Source organism: Heptranchias perlo, chromosome 18 (assembly GCF_035084215.1).
Source record: "Heptranchias perlo isolate sHepPer1 chromosome 18, sHepPer1.hap1, whole genome shotgun sequence".
Classification (NCBI taxonomy): domain Eukaryota; kingdom Metazoa; phylum Chordata; class Chondrichthyes; order Hexanchiformes; family Hexanchidae; genus Heptranchias; species Heptranchias perlo.
Window position 1 is genome coordinate 30556448 of NC_090342.1, and position 21037 is coordinate 30577484.

A 21037-nucleotide genomic window follows, 5' to 3' on the forward strand; every position below is an offset into this window, starting at 1 on the left:
AGCGTTAAATTTAAATGGCTGCCAAAATATCAGGAATGCAGCCTCATTTAATTATAATCACTGCCTCTCTAGTGCTGGTTACTCAGCCACCCCCAACCAGCCGCCGTAAAACCAGAAGTAGGCCCTTTCGGGGGCGCATTGGGGTCGGGTTTCACAATTGAACCCCACCACGCCCCTTCCCCACTCGATCTCTGATGATCTCTCTCTCACTCTGCTGGTTTCACATAGTTTGTCTCTTGTCTTTGTATTGTAGTCTGTCTGTTACAAGAGGCAGGATTTTCAAATGATGCTTTTTCTTTCTTTCACTCATACACACAGTTCTTACAATAGTGATTACACTTCACTGCCAATGAAGAAGTACTTTTTGAAGCACTGTGGGTCATGAAGGTCGCTTTACAAGTGCAAGTCTTTCTTTTTTATATTGGCAAAAAGAGCTGATTAATCCCGAAATCAGGCCATTACAAAATGCTCGAACTACAGCTTCTGAATCTGCACGTTCATAAGCCAGACCTTTCAGTAGGTTTGCCAATAATACTGATTCAGGCACATTGCCAGGGAAAACTTGGATAATTGCAATTTAAATATCCCCAGATTGAACAACGCATTCTTCTTCCTCCTTTGTACCAGTCACTCCATCTGTCTGATCCAATCACCACACACACAAATAAAATTCTCCATCTCTGACTGTTCCTTGCATTTTATTAATTTTAGGAAGAGCACATACCCATACTGGTACTTCTAGAAGCACTCGTCCCAGTTCAAGTAATAATTACCAGTTTGAGCAGAGCTGCATCTTTTCAGAAAATTGCCCTTTAGAACTTCTGTTAATTAAAAGTTAGTTTCTGTGAGATTCTAGTTCATTTTCCAGTTGTTCCAAACCCCACAGGTGAATTGATGCGTCAGAAATCCCAACGTCTTAAATCCATGATCACCCAGCTGTCATCACAATGCAAGTGAAGTGCAAGGCAATGTCATCCTTTTGGAAAGCACTTCTACGACGTTATAATTCGGTATCTTGCAGTCAGTCAGTCAATATGTTCCTCTTCCATTATCTTCTCCTGGAAGGAGAGAAATGCAATTAAGAAGTAACTAGAGAAAGAGCATAGAATGATTATTTATTGAAAGCATGTACATTAGTCTGGAACATTATGATCAAAGACAAAAACAGTTCTGAAATTGTAATGGGGGGGGGGGGGGGGGGGGGAGAAATCAAATCAAAGGAACGATTCAAAATGGTAGAATGCATATTATACACACAATCCCCCATTCTTGGGGAGGGTAGTCCAGTGATGCCTTGCAGGAAGATACCAAGACAGTGAAATTCCTCATCAAAAAAATACATGAGCATGTCCATTGCTCTCATTAATGAAATTGTATCTTTCAAAGCTACACACTCAGAATTTCTTTATCAAGTCATTAATTGCAGAGAAAAATGGTTTTTTCAGCTTTTCATTGAGAGAGATATCATGCAAGTGTTAACCTGTAAGGAGGGAATTATAAGGAAAAAAAATAAATCAGACTAGGTGCTGCCTACAGCTGCACATATTTGTCCAGGCCTTCCATAAACTTGAGCTCATCCAAAACTCTGCTGCCCATATCCTAACTTGCATCAAGTCCCATTCTCCCATCACCCCTGTGCTCACTGACCTACATTGGCTCCCGGTTCAGCAATGCCTTGATTTTAAAATTCTCATCCTTGTTTTCAAATCCCTTCATGGCCTCGCCCCTCCTTATCTCTAACCTCCTCCAGCCCAACAATGCTCAGAGATCTCTGCACTCCTCCAATCCTGGCCGCTGGCACATCCCTGATTTTAATCACGCCACCATTGGTGCTGTACCTTCAGCTGCCTAGGCCCTAAGCTCTGGAATTCCCTAAAACTCTCTGCCTCTCTCTCTCTCTCTCTCTCTCTCTCCTCCTTCAAGACCCTCCTTAAAACCTACCTTTGTCTAAGCTTTTGGTCACGTGTCCCAATATCTCCTTATGTGGCTTCATGTCAAATTCTGTTTTGATAATGTTGCTGTGAAGCATCTTGGAACATTTTCTACATTAAAATGTGCTATATAAATGCAAGTTGTTATGTTCACTACCACTCAAATGCTGTATCCATTACCTTATTCTACATCTTACCAACTGCTGTAATGATGTGCTGCACAGAGGGTTAGCAATATTCTCTATATTAATCGCATAAATGCTCTGACCTTTATGGATACTGAGAAGAAGCTGAGAGGTGAGATTCAAATGCAAGAAATTTCTACCTTTCTCCTTTGAAAGGAAGGACGGGATGAATTAGAAGAATAACATCCAATAAAGCGAGAAGGCTTCTGCAGGGAGAGCTTCAACGGTCTTAAAAATAGTATACGTGAAGCCAATAAATATGCTGCCGATTATAACCACCTGCTTAACGATAAATACAGCACTATATTTATCTTGGTCTATTCCTTTAACTGATACTGTAGTAAGCTCTGCAGATTCAGATGGTGGGGGGAATGGGGTAACACTGGTACCTGGAGTCCTTTTAATGGAAAGAAACATCCCAAGAGAATTCACAAAGGAGAAATTGAACATGAAGCAAGAGTGTGGTAAGAAAAAGTTAGGGGAAGTGATTGGAGCATGGTCAGAGAGCTAGGTTTGGGTGGAAAGTAATGTGACAAGGCAGAGGGATTTAAGAAGAGAATCCCATTGTACAGAGCTATCAGTGATGGCTGATAACTCTGGTGAAGTGGAAACATACAGTAGATCAAACTAAGGAGCAGAGGAATCTAGCTGGGATGTAAGGTTGGAGCAGACTGTAGAGATGGGGTGAAATGAGGCCATGGACAGATTTATAAGGTAGAATGAGAAGGAATAAAAAAATTAATTGACTCAACAAAGGGTTTTCAAAATGACAAATGTGATCATAGTTTGAAAAAACAATACCGTGAGCCCCTGTAATGGTGATTCATTGACAAAAGCAAGTGTGTTTAAACCAGCCAATTAACCAGACTGTCAGAATGACTTGGGTGTTTATGGAGATATATTCAGCCCAGAGAAAACAGGATTAGATTTTTAATGGATTTGTCATATCAACTTACCCATCCTCCCTTTTGCATGACCCAGGTAGTGAAGTTTTCCTGTAAGTACTTTGTTCCAAAGCCCATGATTCGAGCCATTGGGTGGTTATCAACAGCTGCAAACCTAGTGGTTGCATGTACGACAAAAGCAATCTTCAACTTTCCTTCCGTTTCACTCTCCACTTCAGAATTCATTTCTGCAGGCAAGGCTACTTGGAGAACATAATCCATAACTTTTTTGAAAAATGAAAAGGATGACTTTTCACCAAATAATGTGGCAAACTGGGGGTCCTTTTTAATCTAATCCAACAGGTGAAAGAAAGGAAATCATTTAAGCAAGCAGAAAAACTAACTGCTGTCTAAATTACTGACATTCAGAACATAATGCAAGAATAATGTAATTGAATTACTTCTTCATCTAAAGAATCTCCTTTGGTGGTCAAGAATGCAACAATTTGGTCTATGGCTTTCTGATCATCTTCTGTAAAACAAATCCTTTTATTTCTCGGTTTTAAAAAAAATCAATTTTTTGAAAGATTTTTATCTTGCCAACTACTTACCACCTGCATCAACTTCCAAACTAGAAGAACGATACATCTTGAAGGTAAACATCTGCATCTTTGAGTTTATAATCTTCTGCAACTTTTCAGCAACCTCATTAATAGGAGGCTCTGATTCTGAAATAAGAGTTGCAAATTAAAGTTGTAAATCAAACAGCTCCCAAATTGTTTTACTAATGGACCATGGAAAGAACTTTTTAATATAGCGTTGCATCATGTCACTCAGAAATGTCCCGAAGCACTTCACATGCAATAAATTACTTTGAAGTGCAGTTCCTGTTATATGAGCAAGCAGCAGCCATTTTGTGCCTACAGCGAATCGGTATGAACCCACAAACTTCTTGATTCAGGAGGTGGGAGTGCTACCAACTGAGCCAAACAGATACTAAAATTTAGCCTTCTGTAATTCACTTTTGAGTAGTCTACAAGGACATACATACCAGACTAATTTCATCCAAGATCCTGCACCATGGCACAAATAAATATTTTTGTTGTTTGTGTCATCATGGCTGCCACTGCCAGCCATTGTTTTTAAAAAAGACTGGCAAATCACTCAAATGGGTCACCATCTTTAGAGTCACTAGAAATTGCCTGCCGAGCACTGCATTTATCACTGAGCTAAAGTAGGTCCTCCATATTACTATATTTAACCCATTTGAGCTTTGTAGAGGGAGTGTAATCCCACACACCATACTGCATCTATAGCTAGATAAGAATTAACCAGATGAAGCACACTACAGGACATTTATATAAATCCTTTAATAATTACTTAACGTGTGGCACCCTTTATTGCAAATGGTGACAAATCTAATCTGGACAGCTGCAGAACCATTAGTCTTAAATCCTTTAATTGTAAAATAATGACATTGATTGGCAGAAGCAAATTTAACGATTACTTGTATTGATAGCCTAGTACATAACAGCTAACAGGGAATAGTGCTTGAATCAACTGCCTTGATTTTCTTTTTGAAGGACATCCCAAGTACAGTGGAAAACTATATTACATTGTGCAATTATATTTCCAGAAAGCTTGTGATAAAAGTTCATGAAAGACTGCTACTGAATTTGAAAGCAGTAGGAATTTTAGATAAAACCTCAATGTGGAACATCCCCGCAGGAGGAATTTCTGTATAAAATGTCTCTTCAGACCAGTAGTTTTACAACATAAAACCCAGCCAGTCGTGAAGCACACAGGCACAAACAGTCCTGTATACAGACATAATGGGAAAGAACATTTGGAACTGTGTCGCAGTTTAGGTTCTATGAACTAAAGGTGCACTGCCTTCCTAAAACAAACATCTTGGCAACAGAAAGTAATAGGGGGATCTTCTCCAATGAAATGGTGGCAGATTGCAATTCCTGGCAGTTCCATAGTAAGTCACTTAATTTTTCTTTTCTGTGTTTTGCCTTCTCTTACCAAAATTTATTTCCTTCCTTCCCCTCCGGAAGGTATTGATTCATTACTGGGATATGATTCTACGGATGGTGATAAACTTCAAGGACATACCAAAGTTGCCACTATTCAGTGTGAGCCTTCAGGGCAGTTGTGAGCAGGCTATTTGTCGGTAGGAAAAATCCAGGCCTAGACTGGCCTTGTCCTCTATGAGATCAACATATATGCATATCCAGCAAGGAATCACTGGATAGCAATCTGGAACAAGAACCCTGGCCGATTTTCTCCTCGCTAACTCAGGGGCGTTTAGGTAATTATAGTGCCCTTACTGCTTCTCTGGCTGAGATTAACTAACTCAACATTGAGTAGGTTCCCCCCACCCCCCATAACCTTTTTGGTGCATTTTTGGGCTCATCAGAAAAAAGGATTCTACACTGGGAAGAGAATATCTTTCCCACTATGAACATAGAATATCCACATCAAATGCTTCTGGCTGAAGTGGGATGAGAACGGATCTGGCCCGGGTAAATTGGAATCAAAGATTGGCAGGCAAAACTGTAATCGAACAATGGGCGCCCTTTAAAGAGGAGATGGTTCAGGTACAGTCTAGGTACATTCCCACAAGGAAGAAAGGTAGGGCAACTAAAGCCAGAGCTCCCTGGATGACAAAAGAGATAGAGAGTAAGATGAAACGGAAAAAAGGGGCGTATCACAGACGTCAGGTTGATAATATAAGTGAGAACCAGGCTGAATGTAGAAAGTTCAGAGGGGAAGCGAAAAAGGAAATAAGAGGGGCAAAGAGGGTATATGAGAATAGACTGGCTAACATAAAAGGGAACCCAAAAGTCTTCTATAGGCCTGTAAACAGTAAACAGGTAGTAAAAGGAGGGGTGGGATCGATTAGGGACCAAAAAGGAGATCTATGCTTGGAGGCAGAGGGCATAGGTGAGGTGCTAAATGAGTACTTTGCATCTGTCTTTACCAAGGAAGATGATGTTGACAGAGTCACAGTGAGAGGAGGTAGTTGAGATGCTGGATGGGCTAAAAATTGATAAAGGAGGTACTAGCCAGGCTAGCTGTACTTAAAGTAGATAAGTCACCCGGTCCAAATGGGATGCATCCTAGGTTGCTGAGGGAAGTAAGGGTGAAAATTGAGGAGGTACTGGCCATAATCTTCCAATCCCCCTTAGATTCTGGGGTGGTGCCAGAGGACTGGAGAATCGCAAATGTTACACCCTTGTTCAAAAACGGGTGTAAGAATAAACCCAGCAACTATAGGCCAGTCAGTTTAACCTCGATAGTGGGGAAACTTTTAGACACAATAATCCGGGACAAAATTAACAGTCACTTGGACACGTGTGGATTGATTAGGGAAAGCCAGCACGGATTTGTTAAAGGCAAATAGTGTTTAACTAACTTGATTGATGAGGTAACAGAGATGGTCAATGAGGGCAATGCAGTTGACGTGGCGTATATGGACTTTCAAAAGGCCTTTGATAAAGTGGCACATAATAGGCTTGCCATCAAAGTTGAAGCCCATGGAATAAAAGGGGCAGTGGCAGTTTGGATATGAAATTGGCTAAGTAAGAGGAAATAGAGAGTAGTGGTGAATGGATGTTTTTCAGATTGGAGGGAGGTATACAGTGGTGTTCCCCAGGCGTCGGTACTAGGGCCACTGCCTTTTTTGATATATATCGATAACTTGGACTTGGGTGTACAGGGCACAATTTCAAAACTTGGAAGTGTAGTGTACAGCGAGGAGGATAGTCTTCAAGAGGAATAGACAGGCTGGTGAAATGGGCGGACATGTGGCAGATGAAATTTAACACAGAAAAGTGTGAAGTGATACATTTTGGTAGGAAGAACGTGGAGAGGCAATATAAACTAAAGGGTACAATTCTAAAAGGGATGCAGGAACTGGGGGTATATGTGCACAAATCGTTGAAGGTGGCAGGGCAGGTTGAGAAACCGGTTAAGAAAACATACGGGATCATGGGCTTTATAAATAGAGGCACAGAGTACAAAAGCAAAGAGGTTATGATGAACTTTTATAAAACGCTGGTTGGGCCACAGCTGGAGTATTGTGTCTCGTTCTGGGCACTGCATTTTAGGAAGGATGTGAAGGCCATAGAGACAGTGCAGAAGAGATTTACTAGAATGATTCCAGGGATGAGAAACTTCAGTTACATGGATAGACTGGAAAAGCTGGGGTTGTTCTCCTTGGAACAGAGAAGGTTGAGAGGAGATTTGATAGAGGTATTCAAAATCATGAAGGGTCTAGACAGAGTAGATAGAGAGAAACTGTTCCCATCGGCAGAAGGGTCAAGAACCAGAGGACATAGATTTAAGGTGATTGGCAAAAGAACCAAAGGCGACATGAGAATTTTTTTTTTTTTTTTTTTTTTTAAAAAAGTGAGTGGTTAGGATCTGGAATGCACTGCCTGAGGGGGTGATGGAGGCAGATTCAATCGTGGCTTTCAAAAGGGAATTGGATGAGTACTTGAAGGGAAAAAATTTGCAAGGCTATGGGGATAGGGTGGGGGAATGGGACTAGCTGGATTGCTCTTGGAGAGCTGGCACGGACCCGATGGGCTGAATGGCCTCCTTCCATGCTGTAACCATTCTATGATTCCAAGTGCAGCATGGTCCAATGCAAAACAACGTTCCCTCTATTTTATCCTAACAATATGCTTTAAATCTGTTTGAGCCGGAGTGATACTGCTAATTTATTGACAAACAGAGTAGTTTTGAGCCATGGGCTGATGTACAATTGAAACTAGGTAGAGACTGCCTTAATTCACTTCGATGTGGAGATGCCGGCGATGGACTGGGGTGGACAAATGCAAGGAATCTTACAACACCAGGTTATAGTCCAACAATTTTATTTTAAAATCACAAGCTTTCGGAGATTATCCCCTTCGTCAGGGGAGTGAATGAATAAGAGGTTCTCAAATCGCATATCTTATATTAGGCTGGGACACCATCACACCAATCAAAAGGTGTCGTTGGTGTTCATACAGGTTAGCCATGGAAAACAGTAGGCCCCAGTATGCTGAATACACATTGTGTCAAATTACACAGACAGAGAGAAAGAGACCCAAAAGGCAGAGAGAGAGAGAGAGAGAGAGAGAGAGAGAGAGAGAGAGAGAGAGAGAGAGAATATATTAAAAAGATAACTTTTTTTTCCCCCCCTTGCTGGTGGGGTTACATGTAGCGTGACATGAACCCAAGATCCCGGTTGAGGCCGTCCTCACGGGTGCGGAACTTGGCTATCAATTTCTGTTCGATTTTGCGTTGTCGTGTGTCTCGAAGGCCACCTTGGAGAACTCTTACCCGAAGATCGGTGGCTGAATGTCCTTGACTGCTGAAGTGTTCCCCGACTGGGAGGGAACCCTCCTGTCTGGCGATTGTTGCACGGTATCCGTTCATCCATTGTCGCAGTGTCTGCATGGTCTCGCCCATGTACCATGCTCCAGGGCATCCTTTCCTGCAACGTATGAGGTAGATAACGTTGGCCGAGTCACAGGAGTATGAACCATCTAGCTGGTGGGTAGTGTCCTCTCGTGTGATGGTGGTATCCGTGTCGATGATCTGGCATGTCTTGCAGAGGTTGCCGTGGCAGGGTTGCGTGGTGTCGTGGATGCTGTTCTCCTGAAAGCTGGGTAATTTGCTGCGAACGATGGTCTGTTTGAGGTTGGGTGGCTGTTTGAAGGCAAGTAGTGGAGGCGTGGGGATGGCCTTACTCAACACCAACAACAGCCAATCTCCAGCTGCCATCCTAAAACTCATCCGCTTTATCCTGGATCACAACGTCTTCACCTTCGATAACCAGTTCTTTACCCAAACACACGGAACAGCCATGGGGACCAAATTCGCACCCCAATACGCCAACATTTTCATGCACAAGTTCGAGCACAACTTCTTCACTGCACAGGACCTCCAGCCAACGCTATACACCAGATACACTGACGACATTTTCTTCCTATGGACCCATGGCGAAGAATCACTGAAGAGACTACACGATAACATCAACAAGTTCCATCCCACCATCAAACTCACCATGGACTACTCCTCAGAATTGGTTTCTTTCTTGGACACACAAATCTCCATCAAAGACGGGCACCTCAGCACCTCACTCTACCGCAAGCCCACGGACAACCTCACGATGCTCCACTTTTCCAGCTTCCACCCCAACCACGTCAAAGAGGCCATCCCCTATGGACAGGCCCTACGAATACACAGGATCGGCTCAGACGAGGAGGAATGCGATGGACACCTACAGACGATGAAAGATGCCCTCGTAAGAACGGGATAAGACGCTCGACTTGTCGATCGAAAGTTCCGACGGGCCACAGCGAAGAATCGCATAAACCTCCTCAGAAGACAAACACGGGACACAACCAACAGAGTACCCTTAGTCGTCCAGTACTTCCCCGGAGCGGAGAAACTACGCCATGTTCTCCGCAGCTTTCAACATGTCATCGATGACGACAAACACCTCGCTAAGGCCATCCCCACGCCTCCACTACTCGCATTCAAACAGCCACCCAACCTCAAACAGACCATCGTTTGCAGCAAATTACCCAGCTTTCAAGAGAACAACGTCCACGACACCACGCAACCCTGCCACGGCAACCTCTGCAAGACATGCCAGATCATCGACACGGATACCACCATCACACGAGAGGACACCACCCACCAGGTACTTGGTTCATACTCCTGTGACTCGGCCAACGTTGTCTACCTCATACGTTGCAGGAAAGGATGCCCCGGAGCATGGTACATCGGCGAGACCATGCAGACACCGCGCAACAATCGCCAGACAGGAGGGTTCCCTCCCAGTCCCGGGGAACACTTCAGCAGTCAAGGACATTCAGCCACCGATCTTCGGGTACGAGTTCTCCAAGGCGGCCTTCGAGACACACGACAACGCAAAATCGAACAGAAATTGATAGCCAAGTTCCGCACCCATGAGGACGGCCTCAACCGGGATCTTGGGTTCATGTCACGCTACACGTAACCCCACCAGCAAGGGGAAAAAAAAAAGTTATCTTTTTAATAGTCTCTCCTTCTCCCTCTGCCTTTTGGGTCTCTTTCTCTCTGTCTGTGTAATTTGACACAATGTGTATTCAGCATACTGGGGCCTACTGTTTTCCGTGGCTAACCTGTCTGAACACCAACAACACCTTTTGATTGGTGTGATGGTGTCCCAGCCGAATATAAGATATGCGATTTGAGAACCTCTTATTCATTCACTCACCTGACAAAGGGGATAATCTCCGAAAGCTTGTGATTTTAAAATAAAATTGTTGGACTATAACCTGGTGTTGTAAGATTCCTTACATTAATTCACTTCACATTTGATTGTTGCACTTCATCCCAACAACTAAGCCACACAGATCAAAAGGTCCCTTGTTCAATTTGTAGTTGGCGCTGAGTTAGCTAATCTCAGCCACAGAAGCAGTGGGGTGCAAGACTTGGCCACAAACCTGAGCTGGAAAGGGGGTGGAGGGGAAAATCAACTAAGATTCCCACTCCTGATCTATCCAGCGACCCTGGATGATGCTCTGTGCAACCCTGTTTTCACACATCATCCACTCAGTTATGATAACCTACATACTCATCTTGGGCTCAAAGGATATGCTTGTCTGCCTCTCTCCTCCTTTAAGACACAGCTTAAAACCTACCTCTTTGACCAAGCTTTTGGTCAACTGCCCTAATACCTCCTTATGTGGCTCAGTGTCAAATTTGGTTTGATAACACTCCTGTGAAGAGCCTTGGGGCATTTTACTATGTTAAAGGCACTATATAAATACAAGTTGTTGTTGTTGGTTACGATGTTCTTCCTGGTCAATTGACTGTCTAAGTCACATATGAAAAAGCAACACATGAATGAGGTTCCACAGGAGTATGATGCCACAGGACTGCCAGCACCCCCAGAACTTCTTTTAAAAAAAAAACAAAAATAAGTATCAAGTTATAATTTTATTATCTCTGTCCAGGATGCACTCCAGCCCCTGCGGTGCCCACTGGTTGCGGAAAGCCTCAAGCGTACCGGCAGACACCGCGTGCTCCCTCTCCAGGGCCACCCGGGCGTGGATAATTCCGCGGAAGAGGCAGACAGTCGGAGCGACCGCCCCCACGAGCCACGTCTAACGTGGATCTGTGGATAGCTACCTTGGACAGGCAGCGGCCCCAGAATTGTACCCCAGCAGGAGATAGCACCTTTGGGAGAAGGGGAAAAAGAACATTTGGTGTCAATAGGTGATGGGGCAGCACAGTGTTACAACTTACAATGCCATAGTGGCAAGACAAGTTTTTTTTTAAAAAACACGCAAGTCCTCATATGACTAGTCCCCAGCCTTCGCTGGGTTAAGGGGGAAGGCTTCAAACAAAAAATATTTCACCTGCAGACACCAAGACAAAAAAAAACAAGCACACCAGGCTTTCTAGTGGCTTTATTTAGAAAGTCTTCATTACCTTCTCAACTGGAGAATAATGCTCAGCACAGGGTGACCCAAGAGGTGGGGTAGAGAAAGAATATTTGAATTTAGTGAAAAAAAATGCAGACAATGTATATTTTCCATGCATCAAAATACTTACTACATACTGGTTCGGAAAGGGCGATCTTATATGAAGGTTTTAGTACCATCTCATCCTCTTCGCTCTTTCCTTGTTCTCCTGCAGAAGGAGCTTCGTAATTCGCTTCTGCTGCTAGTAAACACCGTGGAATCAATCTTTTCCATCCAGAATTCCTTTTGCCTCTGGATTTGTGAACATGACTTTTCTCTTCTCCATCATACTGGATTATGTCCGTTGGCTTTGGTTCAACTACTGCTTGTTGACTTAGATCAACACCATGTGGCGCCCCCACTCTGCTCCTTTCCCCTGAAGACTTGTCTGGTTTCCCTTTGCCAGCTTTAGATGCTGGTAATTTCTTTGACACTTTATCTATCGGCAATGTTCTTTGTGCATAGGCCATCAATATTCTAAACTCAAAGCTGTTGTCATCTGTAGAGCTGCAGTCCGACATGGAGTTACTCTCTGCTGCATCAGATGTACCCATGTTTTACCTTCAAAAAAAATTCAAGACATTGAAATACATTTATGTTATCCACAATAAATTCCATATCGTCCTTGCTAATGTAAATACGGAGAAAGAACAAATCAGTGATCGGTTAGCATGCACAGATGGAGGGAGAAACAAACGCGAGGAGTGACACCTAGAATAATATTTCAACTTGGCACAACAGGACACCAACATGAGATGACCCCCATCTTTGCTCCCTCAAGTCCGTAGGGCCCCGAGTGTATCAGGCACACAACTGGTTTAGCCATATATCAACATAAAGATAGCATTTGTTTAAATTGTGTAAATGAATAAAACTACAATTGCATCACAGGAGGCTTCAAATTTACATTTGTATATTTAAAAAAAATAAAATCTGATCACCAGTACACATAGGATTTACATGCCACGTGCCACTTCTGTAGCTGCTTTCTAACAATACCTCACACATCTCAAATCCCTGGCACGACCAGATATTCTTTTCAGTCTAATTCTAGCTGGTTGCTCTTCTTGGTTTCACTTTCATTCTCTGCCCTTAGACTTTCTTTCCTAGTTGTTCCTCCATCCATTTTAGATTCCATTTCACAAAGCTTCCACGTATGAGCAGTGGGTCCCACAGTCATGCAGTGAGCTCCAAGAACACTGACCTCTTTGACCAGCCACCATACAGAACCCACCTTCCATCTTCTGCACAATACAAAAAAAAATTCAAAACAGCTACATTTTTCCAAATAAATGACAGCAGGATTGTGCTGTATCAAAAACACATCAGGCAGCATTCACTAACAGTTTACAGAAAATAAACCACTCATCACACAAAACACCTCTGGGTTGGCGTCTGGTTTCATTAAGCCCATTTGTGAAGTACCTTGTCATTTTTTTCCATTAAAGGCACTATAAAGTGCAAATTGTTGTGTAACATTTGTTTAAATTGTGTAAATGAATAAAACTACAATTGCATCACAGGAGGCTTCAAATTTTCATTTGTATATTTAAAAAAAATAAAATCTGATCACATTGATGTAAAGTAGCAGTCTTGAGAAAGTATAGGTGAGCAACGATTAGACATCTGAAAAGTTTAAACAGCAGAGCTGTGCCTATCCCTTCAGCATTAGATAAAAGGTGTAGCCAACTTGTAAAAACGTGCCAACACACATAGAACACAGATTTTAAAAAATTGTGTTCAACAGCTTAACAAAACTAAAAAGAAGTGGTCAACTGTTGGAAAACGTCGTAGGTGCAAAAGTCCAAGTCTGACGGAAAACAGTGCTGTCACGATTACTTTATTATTTTAATGGGTTAACTAAAGATTAAAAATAAACATGATTATGGAAAATCCCGTCGGACTTACAGCAAGTGGAGTACTGCAAATTCCAAATGCGTAAATGTCTTTGAGAGCGCAATCTGGAAAACTACAGCTTGGAAGCTACATTCAACATCCGGAACTAGAGAGCACCTGACCTATGAGCTGGGGCTGGGTCTGGGTCGCTGCCGTTGGCCACTCAGCAATCACTCGCCACCTTTCACAGTGCGAAATACACACCTTGTCAGATGGTTTTATAACAATACGCTCGCTACCAGTCACCCAAAACTCAGGCATGTAAGGAATTAAAAACACCCACAGAAATGCTCCTTGCCCCATATCCAACCGGTCACCAAGTGCAAGGTGTCAAGCAATCTCGTAGGTACAATTATCTACATCGCATGCATGACTTTGTAACTAGTTTCCATGTACTTACGTGGATTTACACAACCAAATATTAACGTCATTTGGAATTTTGTATATTTACTTCCCGAAAACCTGTTGTCATGGCAAATATTCTCACGTACACTCATGTCCGTGTAACTGGGAACCCAAATGACTACATTGCTGGTCAGGTCTCTTGCTGCAAGTTCTTCACGTGTAAGGGCTTGGATAAGAACTGTGCACTCGACCCAACAGTTAACGCAAGAGGCAAATACGAGAACTTGTGACTTTTGGTCAGGTCCAAGAGTTGCGTAAGGATTGTATCCTAAGCTGCAACAGAGACTCAGCCTAGGGCTGAGTGTAAAGAGGAAAATTCTGACGAGGATAGCGTACCGATTTTCCTTCTATTTAAATTAATTGGAGGGAAAGCAGGTGGGTTCTCCAATTATCCTCTCAGTGCTCCGCCCAGATAACGCTTAAAACCCAGGCGCTGAACGACGAAAATATACCTTATATCTCTTGGAAGTTCGATGGTGACTTAAAGATTCAAACAGCCACGGCCACTTAAATATCTCCGAAAAAAAATACCAGAACTTCCTGGATTTAAATAATCGTCAACCATACACAAATCTGAACAAATCACAGTTAATGTTTGTTCAAAAGTAGTTTGGGTCTCCCTCAAACTTTGCAGACAACCATCAAAACTTACATATTTTGAATCGAGTTCAGCTTGGGACAAGATTCTAACTGTAACTAGTTTTTTTAAAAAAAACTCCTTATGACAAGTGATTGAGTTATAAAGCTAAAACAAGACAGAATGTCTTTATTTTTGTCACTGTCAATTGGTGTATCTGTCCACAGCTGATTGACTGATTTGGCATATGCCACCAGTGGTGCCTGGGAAGGGTTCGGTGGCATAGATGTTTAATGCATACCCATGGAAATATCTGCCTTGTGGTACCAGTTGTCTGGAATAGCTACGTGGCCGCTCATTCGTGAAGTGGAGGCATACCCAAGAAGGATTGTTTGGGTGAGAAAATGCAGGTGCTGGGTGAGGATAGTTGCAAACAAAATGCATAAGTTGCACCTATCTTTCTGTCCCCGTAAGAACGGCTTTTCCTCTTCCTAATCTAGGAGAACCATTGGAACCCTAGTAGGAATTCCCACCCTGGCCATTTTGGTTGGTGGAAGCAAAGTGACAGCTGGAAGCAAAACACTTGCAAGAAACGAATTTGGAAATAAAGTTCTTGCAATTTTCTTTCATTCTTAGGATGTGGATGATGCAGGCAATCATCAGCAAAGTGATGGAAGGTGTCGTCGACAGTGCTATCAAGCGGCACTTACTCACCAATAACCTGCTCACCGATGCTCAGTTTGGGTTCCAGAAGGACCACTCGGCTCCAGACCTCATTACAGCCTTGGTCCAAACATGGACAAAAGAGCTGAATTCCAGAGGTGAGGTGAGAGTGTCTGCCCTTGACATCAGGCAGCATTTGACCGAGTGTGGCACCAAGGAGCCCTAGTAAAATTTAAGTCAATGGGAATCAGGGGGAAAACTCTCCAGTGGCTGGAGTCATACCTAGCACAAAGGAAGATGGTAGTGGTTGTTGGAGGCCAATCATCTCAGCCCTAGGGCATTGCTGCAGGAGTTCTTCAGGACAGTGTCCTAGGCCCAACCATCTTCAGCTGTTCATCAATGACCCCCCCTCCATCATAAGGTCAGAAATGGGGATGTTCACTGACGATTGCACAGTATTCAGTTCCATTCGCAACCCCTCAGATAATGAAGCAGTGTGTGTCCGCATGCAGTAAGACCTGGACAACATCCAGGCTTGGGCTCATAAGTGGCAAGTAACATTGGCACCAGACAAGTGCCAGGCAATGACCATCTCCAACAAGAGAGAGTCTAACCACCTCCCCTTGACATTCAACAGCATTACCATCGCCGAATCCCCCACCATCAACATCCTGGGGGTCACCATTCACCAGAAACTTAACTGGACCAGCCACATAAATACTGTGGCTAAAAGAGCAGGTCAGAGGCTGGGTATTCTGCGGTGAGTGAGTCACCTCCTGACTCCCCAAAGCCTTTCCACCATCTACAAGGCACAAGTCAGGAGGGTGATGGAATATTTTCCACTTGCCTGGATGAGTGCAGCTCCAACAACACTCAAGAAGCTTGACTCCATCCAGGACAAAGCAGCCCACTTGATTGGTACCCCATCCACTATCCTAAACATTCACTCCCTTCACCACCGGCGCACCGTGGCTGCAGTGTGTACCATCCACAGGATGCACTGCAGCAACTCACCAAGGCTTCTTCGACAGCACCTCCCAAACCTGCGACCTCTACCACCTAGAAGGACAAGGGCAGCAGGCACATGGGAACAACAACACCTGCACGTTCCCCTCCAAGTCACACACCATCCCGACTTGGAAATATATCACCGTTCTTTCGTCGTCGCTGGGTCAAAATCCTGGAATTCCCTACCTAACAGCACTATGGGAGAACCTTCACCAGACGAACTGCAGCGGTTTAAGGAGGCGGCTCACCACCACCTTCTCAATGGCAATTAGGGATGGGCAATAAATGCTGGCCTTGCCAGCGACGCCCGCATCCCATGAACGAATAAAAAAAAGACGTATTCCCCTCTACTGTAGTTGACAGGGCCCTCGACCATGTCCATTCTATTTCCTGCATTTCTGCCCTCACCCCTTCCCTTCCCTCCCAGAACTATGATAGGGTTCCCCTTGTCCTCACCTTCAACCCCACCAGCCTCCACATCCAATGTATGATCCTCTGCCATTTCCTCCACCTTCCTTCCTTCCCCTCCCTTCCTCTTTCAGCATTCTGAAGGGACTGTTCCCTCCGCGGCACCCTGGTCCACTCTTCCATCACCCCCAATACCCACTGTCCTCCCCACGGCACCTTCCCATGCAAGGGCAGGAGATGCAATACCTGCCCCTTCACCCCCTCCCTTCCCACCATCCAGGGGCACAAACACTCCTTCCAGGTGAAACAGGGGTTTACTTGTATTTCTTTCAATTTAGTATACTGTATTCACTGCTCACTATGTGGTCTCCTCTACAATGGAGAAATCAAATTCAGACTGGGTGATCGCTTTGCTGAACACCTCCGCTCTGTCCGCAAGCGTGACCCTGACCTGCCGGCTGCGTGCTATTTTAATTCCCCTTCCCACTCCCATTCTGACCTCTCTGTCCTCGGCTTCTTACACTGTTCCAATGAAGCTCAACATAAGCTCGAGGAACAGCACCTCTTCTTTCGTTTCGGCACTTTACAACCTTCCGGACTCAACACTGATTTAAATAACTTCAGGTCATAACCACTGCACCCATTTTTTCGGTCAGCTAGTGCTGGTAATGGTTCTGCTGCTGCCATTTACAGCTACTCCTGACCAGTCTTTTGTTTCTTAACCTGTCCCATTATCACCCTCCTTGCCTTGCACCATTATCTCTTTTGACATTTAATCACCCTTGCCCTCTACCCTATCACAGACCTTCCCTTTTGTTCTTTCCTCCCCTCCCCACCCTCTCCCCTTTCTCTGGCTCTGTATTTGCTTAAAAACTTTCCCTCTTTTAACATCCCCTCGTTCTGACAAAAGGTCTTCTTCCTGAAACGTTAACTCTGTTTCTTTCTCCATAGATGCTGCCTGACTTGCTGAGCTTCTACAGCATTTTCTGTTTTTATATCAGATTTCCAGCATCCGCACTATTTTGCTTTTGATTTTGAAGACGTATTTATTGTCTATTCCTTTTTGCCCTGAGAAGGTGGTGGTGGGCCTTCTCCTTGAACCACTGCAGCCCTTTGGTGATGGTACTCTCAGGTAGGGAATACAGGATTTTGACCCAGTGACAATGAAGCAAAGGCAATATATGTCTATATGAGGATGGTATGTGACTTGGAAAAGAACTTGGAGGTGATGGTATTCCCATAACATTGCTGCTTTTGTCCTTCTTGGTGGTAACAACTGCAGGGCTGGGAGGTGCTGTTGAAGCAAGTTTGGCGAGTTGCTGCAGTACATACTGAAGCCACAGTGCGTTGGTGATGGAGAGGGTGAATATTGAGTTCAGTGGCAAGGCATTGATAAAATGGGCTGCTTTGTACTGGATGGTGTTGAACGTCTTGTGTGTTGCAGTTGCACCTATCCTGGGGAGTGGTGAGTATCACCTCACACTCCCAACTTAATCCTGGTAAATAGTCAAGAGGCATTGAGAGACCATGAGGTGAGCCACTCATCACAGAGTACCTAGCCCTGCTCTTATATTCCTGGTGTTGATATATAAAAAAAGACTTGCATTTATAAAGCGCTGTTCATGAACTCAGGACATTCAAAAGCGCTTTACAACCAATTAAGTGCTTTTGAAGTATAGTCACTGTTGTAATGTAAGAAACGCAGCAGCAAAACTGCGCACAGCAAGGTCCCACAAACAACAATGAAATAAATGACCATATTACCTGCTCTAGATGATGGCTGAGGGATGAATGTTGGCCAAGACAGTGGGAGGAGTCCAAATAGTGCCGTGGGATCTTTAACATCTAACTGAGAAGGCAGATGGGGCCTCAGTATAATGTCTTAGCTGAAAGACGACACCTCCAACAGTGCAGCACTCCCTCAGTACTGCACTGAAGTGTCAGCCTAGATTATTTGCTCAAATCTCTGGAGTGGGACTTGAACCCACAACCTTCTGACTCAGAGGCGAGAGTGTTACCATATAGCTGGCGCAGTTAATATTCGTGACACATAAGTACCAGGCAATGGCCATCTCCAGCAAGGGAAGGCCCAATCTCTTCCCCCTAATGTTCAATAACACCACCAGCTGCTTCAGTTAAGCTTCTGGTCATTGGCAATCCAGCTGAAGATAGTTGAACCAGGGATGCGTCCCTCAGGAAGTCCAGCGGTGAAGTCCTGAGGCTGCAATGTTTGGCCTCCGACAAACCAAGACTATCTTCCTGTGTGTCAGGTATCACTCCAGCCACTGGAGGATGCTATACTTGGTGCAATGCTGTCTTGATGTTGAGGGCAGCAAATCTCACCTCTCCACAGGCATTCAGCTCTATTGTCCATGTCTAGATTAAGGTTGAGACTACGTGAGGAGCTGAGTTGTTCGGGCAGAAACCAAACTAAGCACGGTGAGGAGGTTATTGGTGAGTAGATGTCAATTGATAACACTGTTGATTACACTTTCCATCACTTTGCTTACGATGGGAGGAAGCTGATAGGGAGATATTCAGCTAGGTTAGATTTGTCCTACTTTTTTTTTTAGAAAGGACACACCTGGGCAATTTTCCATATTGTCAGGTATAATGTCAGTGTTATAGCTGCACTGGGACAGCTTGGATGGGAGCTGGTTAGTTCAGGTGTGCAGGTCTTCAGCACTAAAGCTGAGATGTTATCAATGCCCATAGCCTTTACTGTGTTTAAGGCAATCATCCACTTTTTAATGTCATGTGGAGTGAACTGAATTGGCTGGACACTTGCATCAATGAGTAGGCTAAGTAGGATCGCTTACTGAGCATTTTTGACTGAAAACACTTGCACACACTTCAGCCTTGTCACTTGCCTCACATGCTGGGCTCTGCCATGATTGAAGATGGGGATCTTCAGTAAGCCTCCTCCTGTTAGTTGTCTGATTGTTCACCACCATTCTCTACTGGATGTGGTAGGGCTACAGCTTTGCTCTGATCTTTTATTTGAGGCCATTTATCCATTTAGCTCTGACTATAGTTTGCTGCTTTTTGTGTTTATTACCACTAGAACAACAATAACAGCTTGCATTTATTAGGTGCCTTTAACACAGAAAACAACCTAAAGCAAGAGAGATTAGGAAGGGTGACCAAAATCTTAGTCAATGAAGTAGGTTTTAAGGAGGGGAGGGAATTCCAGAGTGTGGTGCCAATGCAGCTGAAGGCACGACCGCCAATGGTGGGGTGAAGGGAGGGGGTATGCACAGGAGGCCAGAGTCAGAGGAACGGAGCGCTCGGGGCAGTGTTGTAGGGTTGGAGATGATTAAGAGATATGGAGGAATGAGGCCATGAATGGATTTAAACATGATGATGAATTTTTAAATTTGAGGCAGTCAGGGGACCCAGAGCCAAAGTAAGACTGCGAGGACAGAGGTGATAGGTCAGTGAGATATGGTGCAGGATAGGATATGGACAGTGAAGAGTTGACAAGTTGAAGTTGACAGAATGTGGAGGATAGGGGTCTGGCCAAGAGAGCACTGAATTACCTGATTTATTGAATTCGGTTTCACAACTTGCCTTGGTGGGATTTGAACTAATGGGGCACGATTTTAACTTCAAAGTCCGGATGCGTTGGGGGCAAACAAAATCGGGCATTTCTGAAGGGGGAAGGAATCCCAGCTCCAACCCACCAAAAAACGTGCATGACCCAGACCCAGACCCAGACGTGCGTGGATCCCGAACAGGGAAGTCCCGCCGGGTTCAATAGTTCCCTCCTCCACCTCACCTTGGCCAGCAGCATCTCAAGCGAGGCGTCACTGAATCTTGGAGCTGGCTTGCCCCTCTGCCACTCCATTCTTTGTGCTTGCTCCTTGCTCCAGCAAAAGCCATTGGTGCAATGGCCCTTTAAATCCAGGCATTCCAGCTGACAGCAGGTCATGCGGGTGCCCAGTCCGCCTGCTGCGCAGCTTTCGGTTGGCAAACCCGGAAACAACATTAAGGGCCATCAATTAAGTCGTGATTGCGTGGGGAACGGTAAGATTTTATTTCTCGGGTTACCCGTGCGCCCATTGACTCCCCCCCCAACCCTCGCTGCCATCCCGCCGGCATTTTAAGATTGTGCTCATGATCTCTAGGTTGCTAGTCCTGTACCGTAACCATTGGGCCATCATATTCAATGCAAAGCAAAAAGTAAGATCTAAACAGCAACAAAAATTAATGCAACAATAAAAAACATAAATAAAGAAACATGATAAGCAACAAAAAAAACTTTGAAATCTAAAAGTAAAAAGTGATATTTACCTTGCTGTGTCCATTTCAAATGGGCAAGCTGTGCTGTCAGTGTGCAAGTGGTGAGACAGGTACAAGATCCAATGTAGGACCAATTTATGTGCTATGGGTGGGTCTTTTCATTTGGAACCCTTACAGCCAGCAGAGAAAGAAGGTTTTTTATCTTATGTCAGGGGTTCATTCAAACCCAGGACTCAGAGGTGAAAAGGTAATGTGCTAACCCACTGCATCATCCAGTTCCCCCCATTTCAGCTAATTTTACAAATTCTCAAGTTTAAAGATG

The 21037-nt window shown here is 44.2% G+C and overlaps 1 protein-coding gene across 5 annotated transcripts in view; it reads right to left on the reverse strand.

Annotated features, from left to right (window-relative positions):
* Positions 1–681: 681 nt before the first annotated feature.
* The window catches only part of LOC137334718 (apoptosis facilitator Bcl-2-like protein 14), a 50332-nt gene continuing 29976 nt past the window's right edge, over positions 682–21037 (reverse strand). For 2 of the 5 annotated variants that reach the window (XM_067999625.1, XM_067999622.1), the window contains exons 2-6: positions 11608–12077; positions 3612–3728; positions 3462–3532; positions 3073–3351; positions 682–1058 (exon numbers count right to left, since the gene is read on the reverse strand). In XM_067999625.1, the coding sequence (XP_067855726.1) occupies positions 1026–1058; positions 3073–3351; positions 3462–3532; positions 3612–3728; positions 11608–12070 (963 nt within the window). In that variant the 5' untranslated portion in view covers positions 12071–12077 and the 3' untranslated portion in view covers positions 682–1025. Of the gene's footprint in view, positions 1059–3072; positions 3352–3461; positions 3533–3611; positions 3729–11607; positions 12078–12515; positions 12761–13424; positions 13717–13812; positions 14075–21037 lie in introns of those variants that run through there. The other 3 variants (XM_067999624.1, XM_067999621.1, XM_067999623.1) reach the window with 3 other exon arrangements.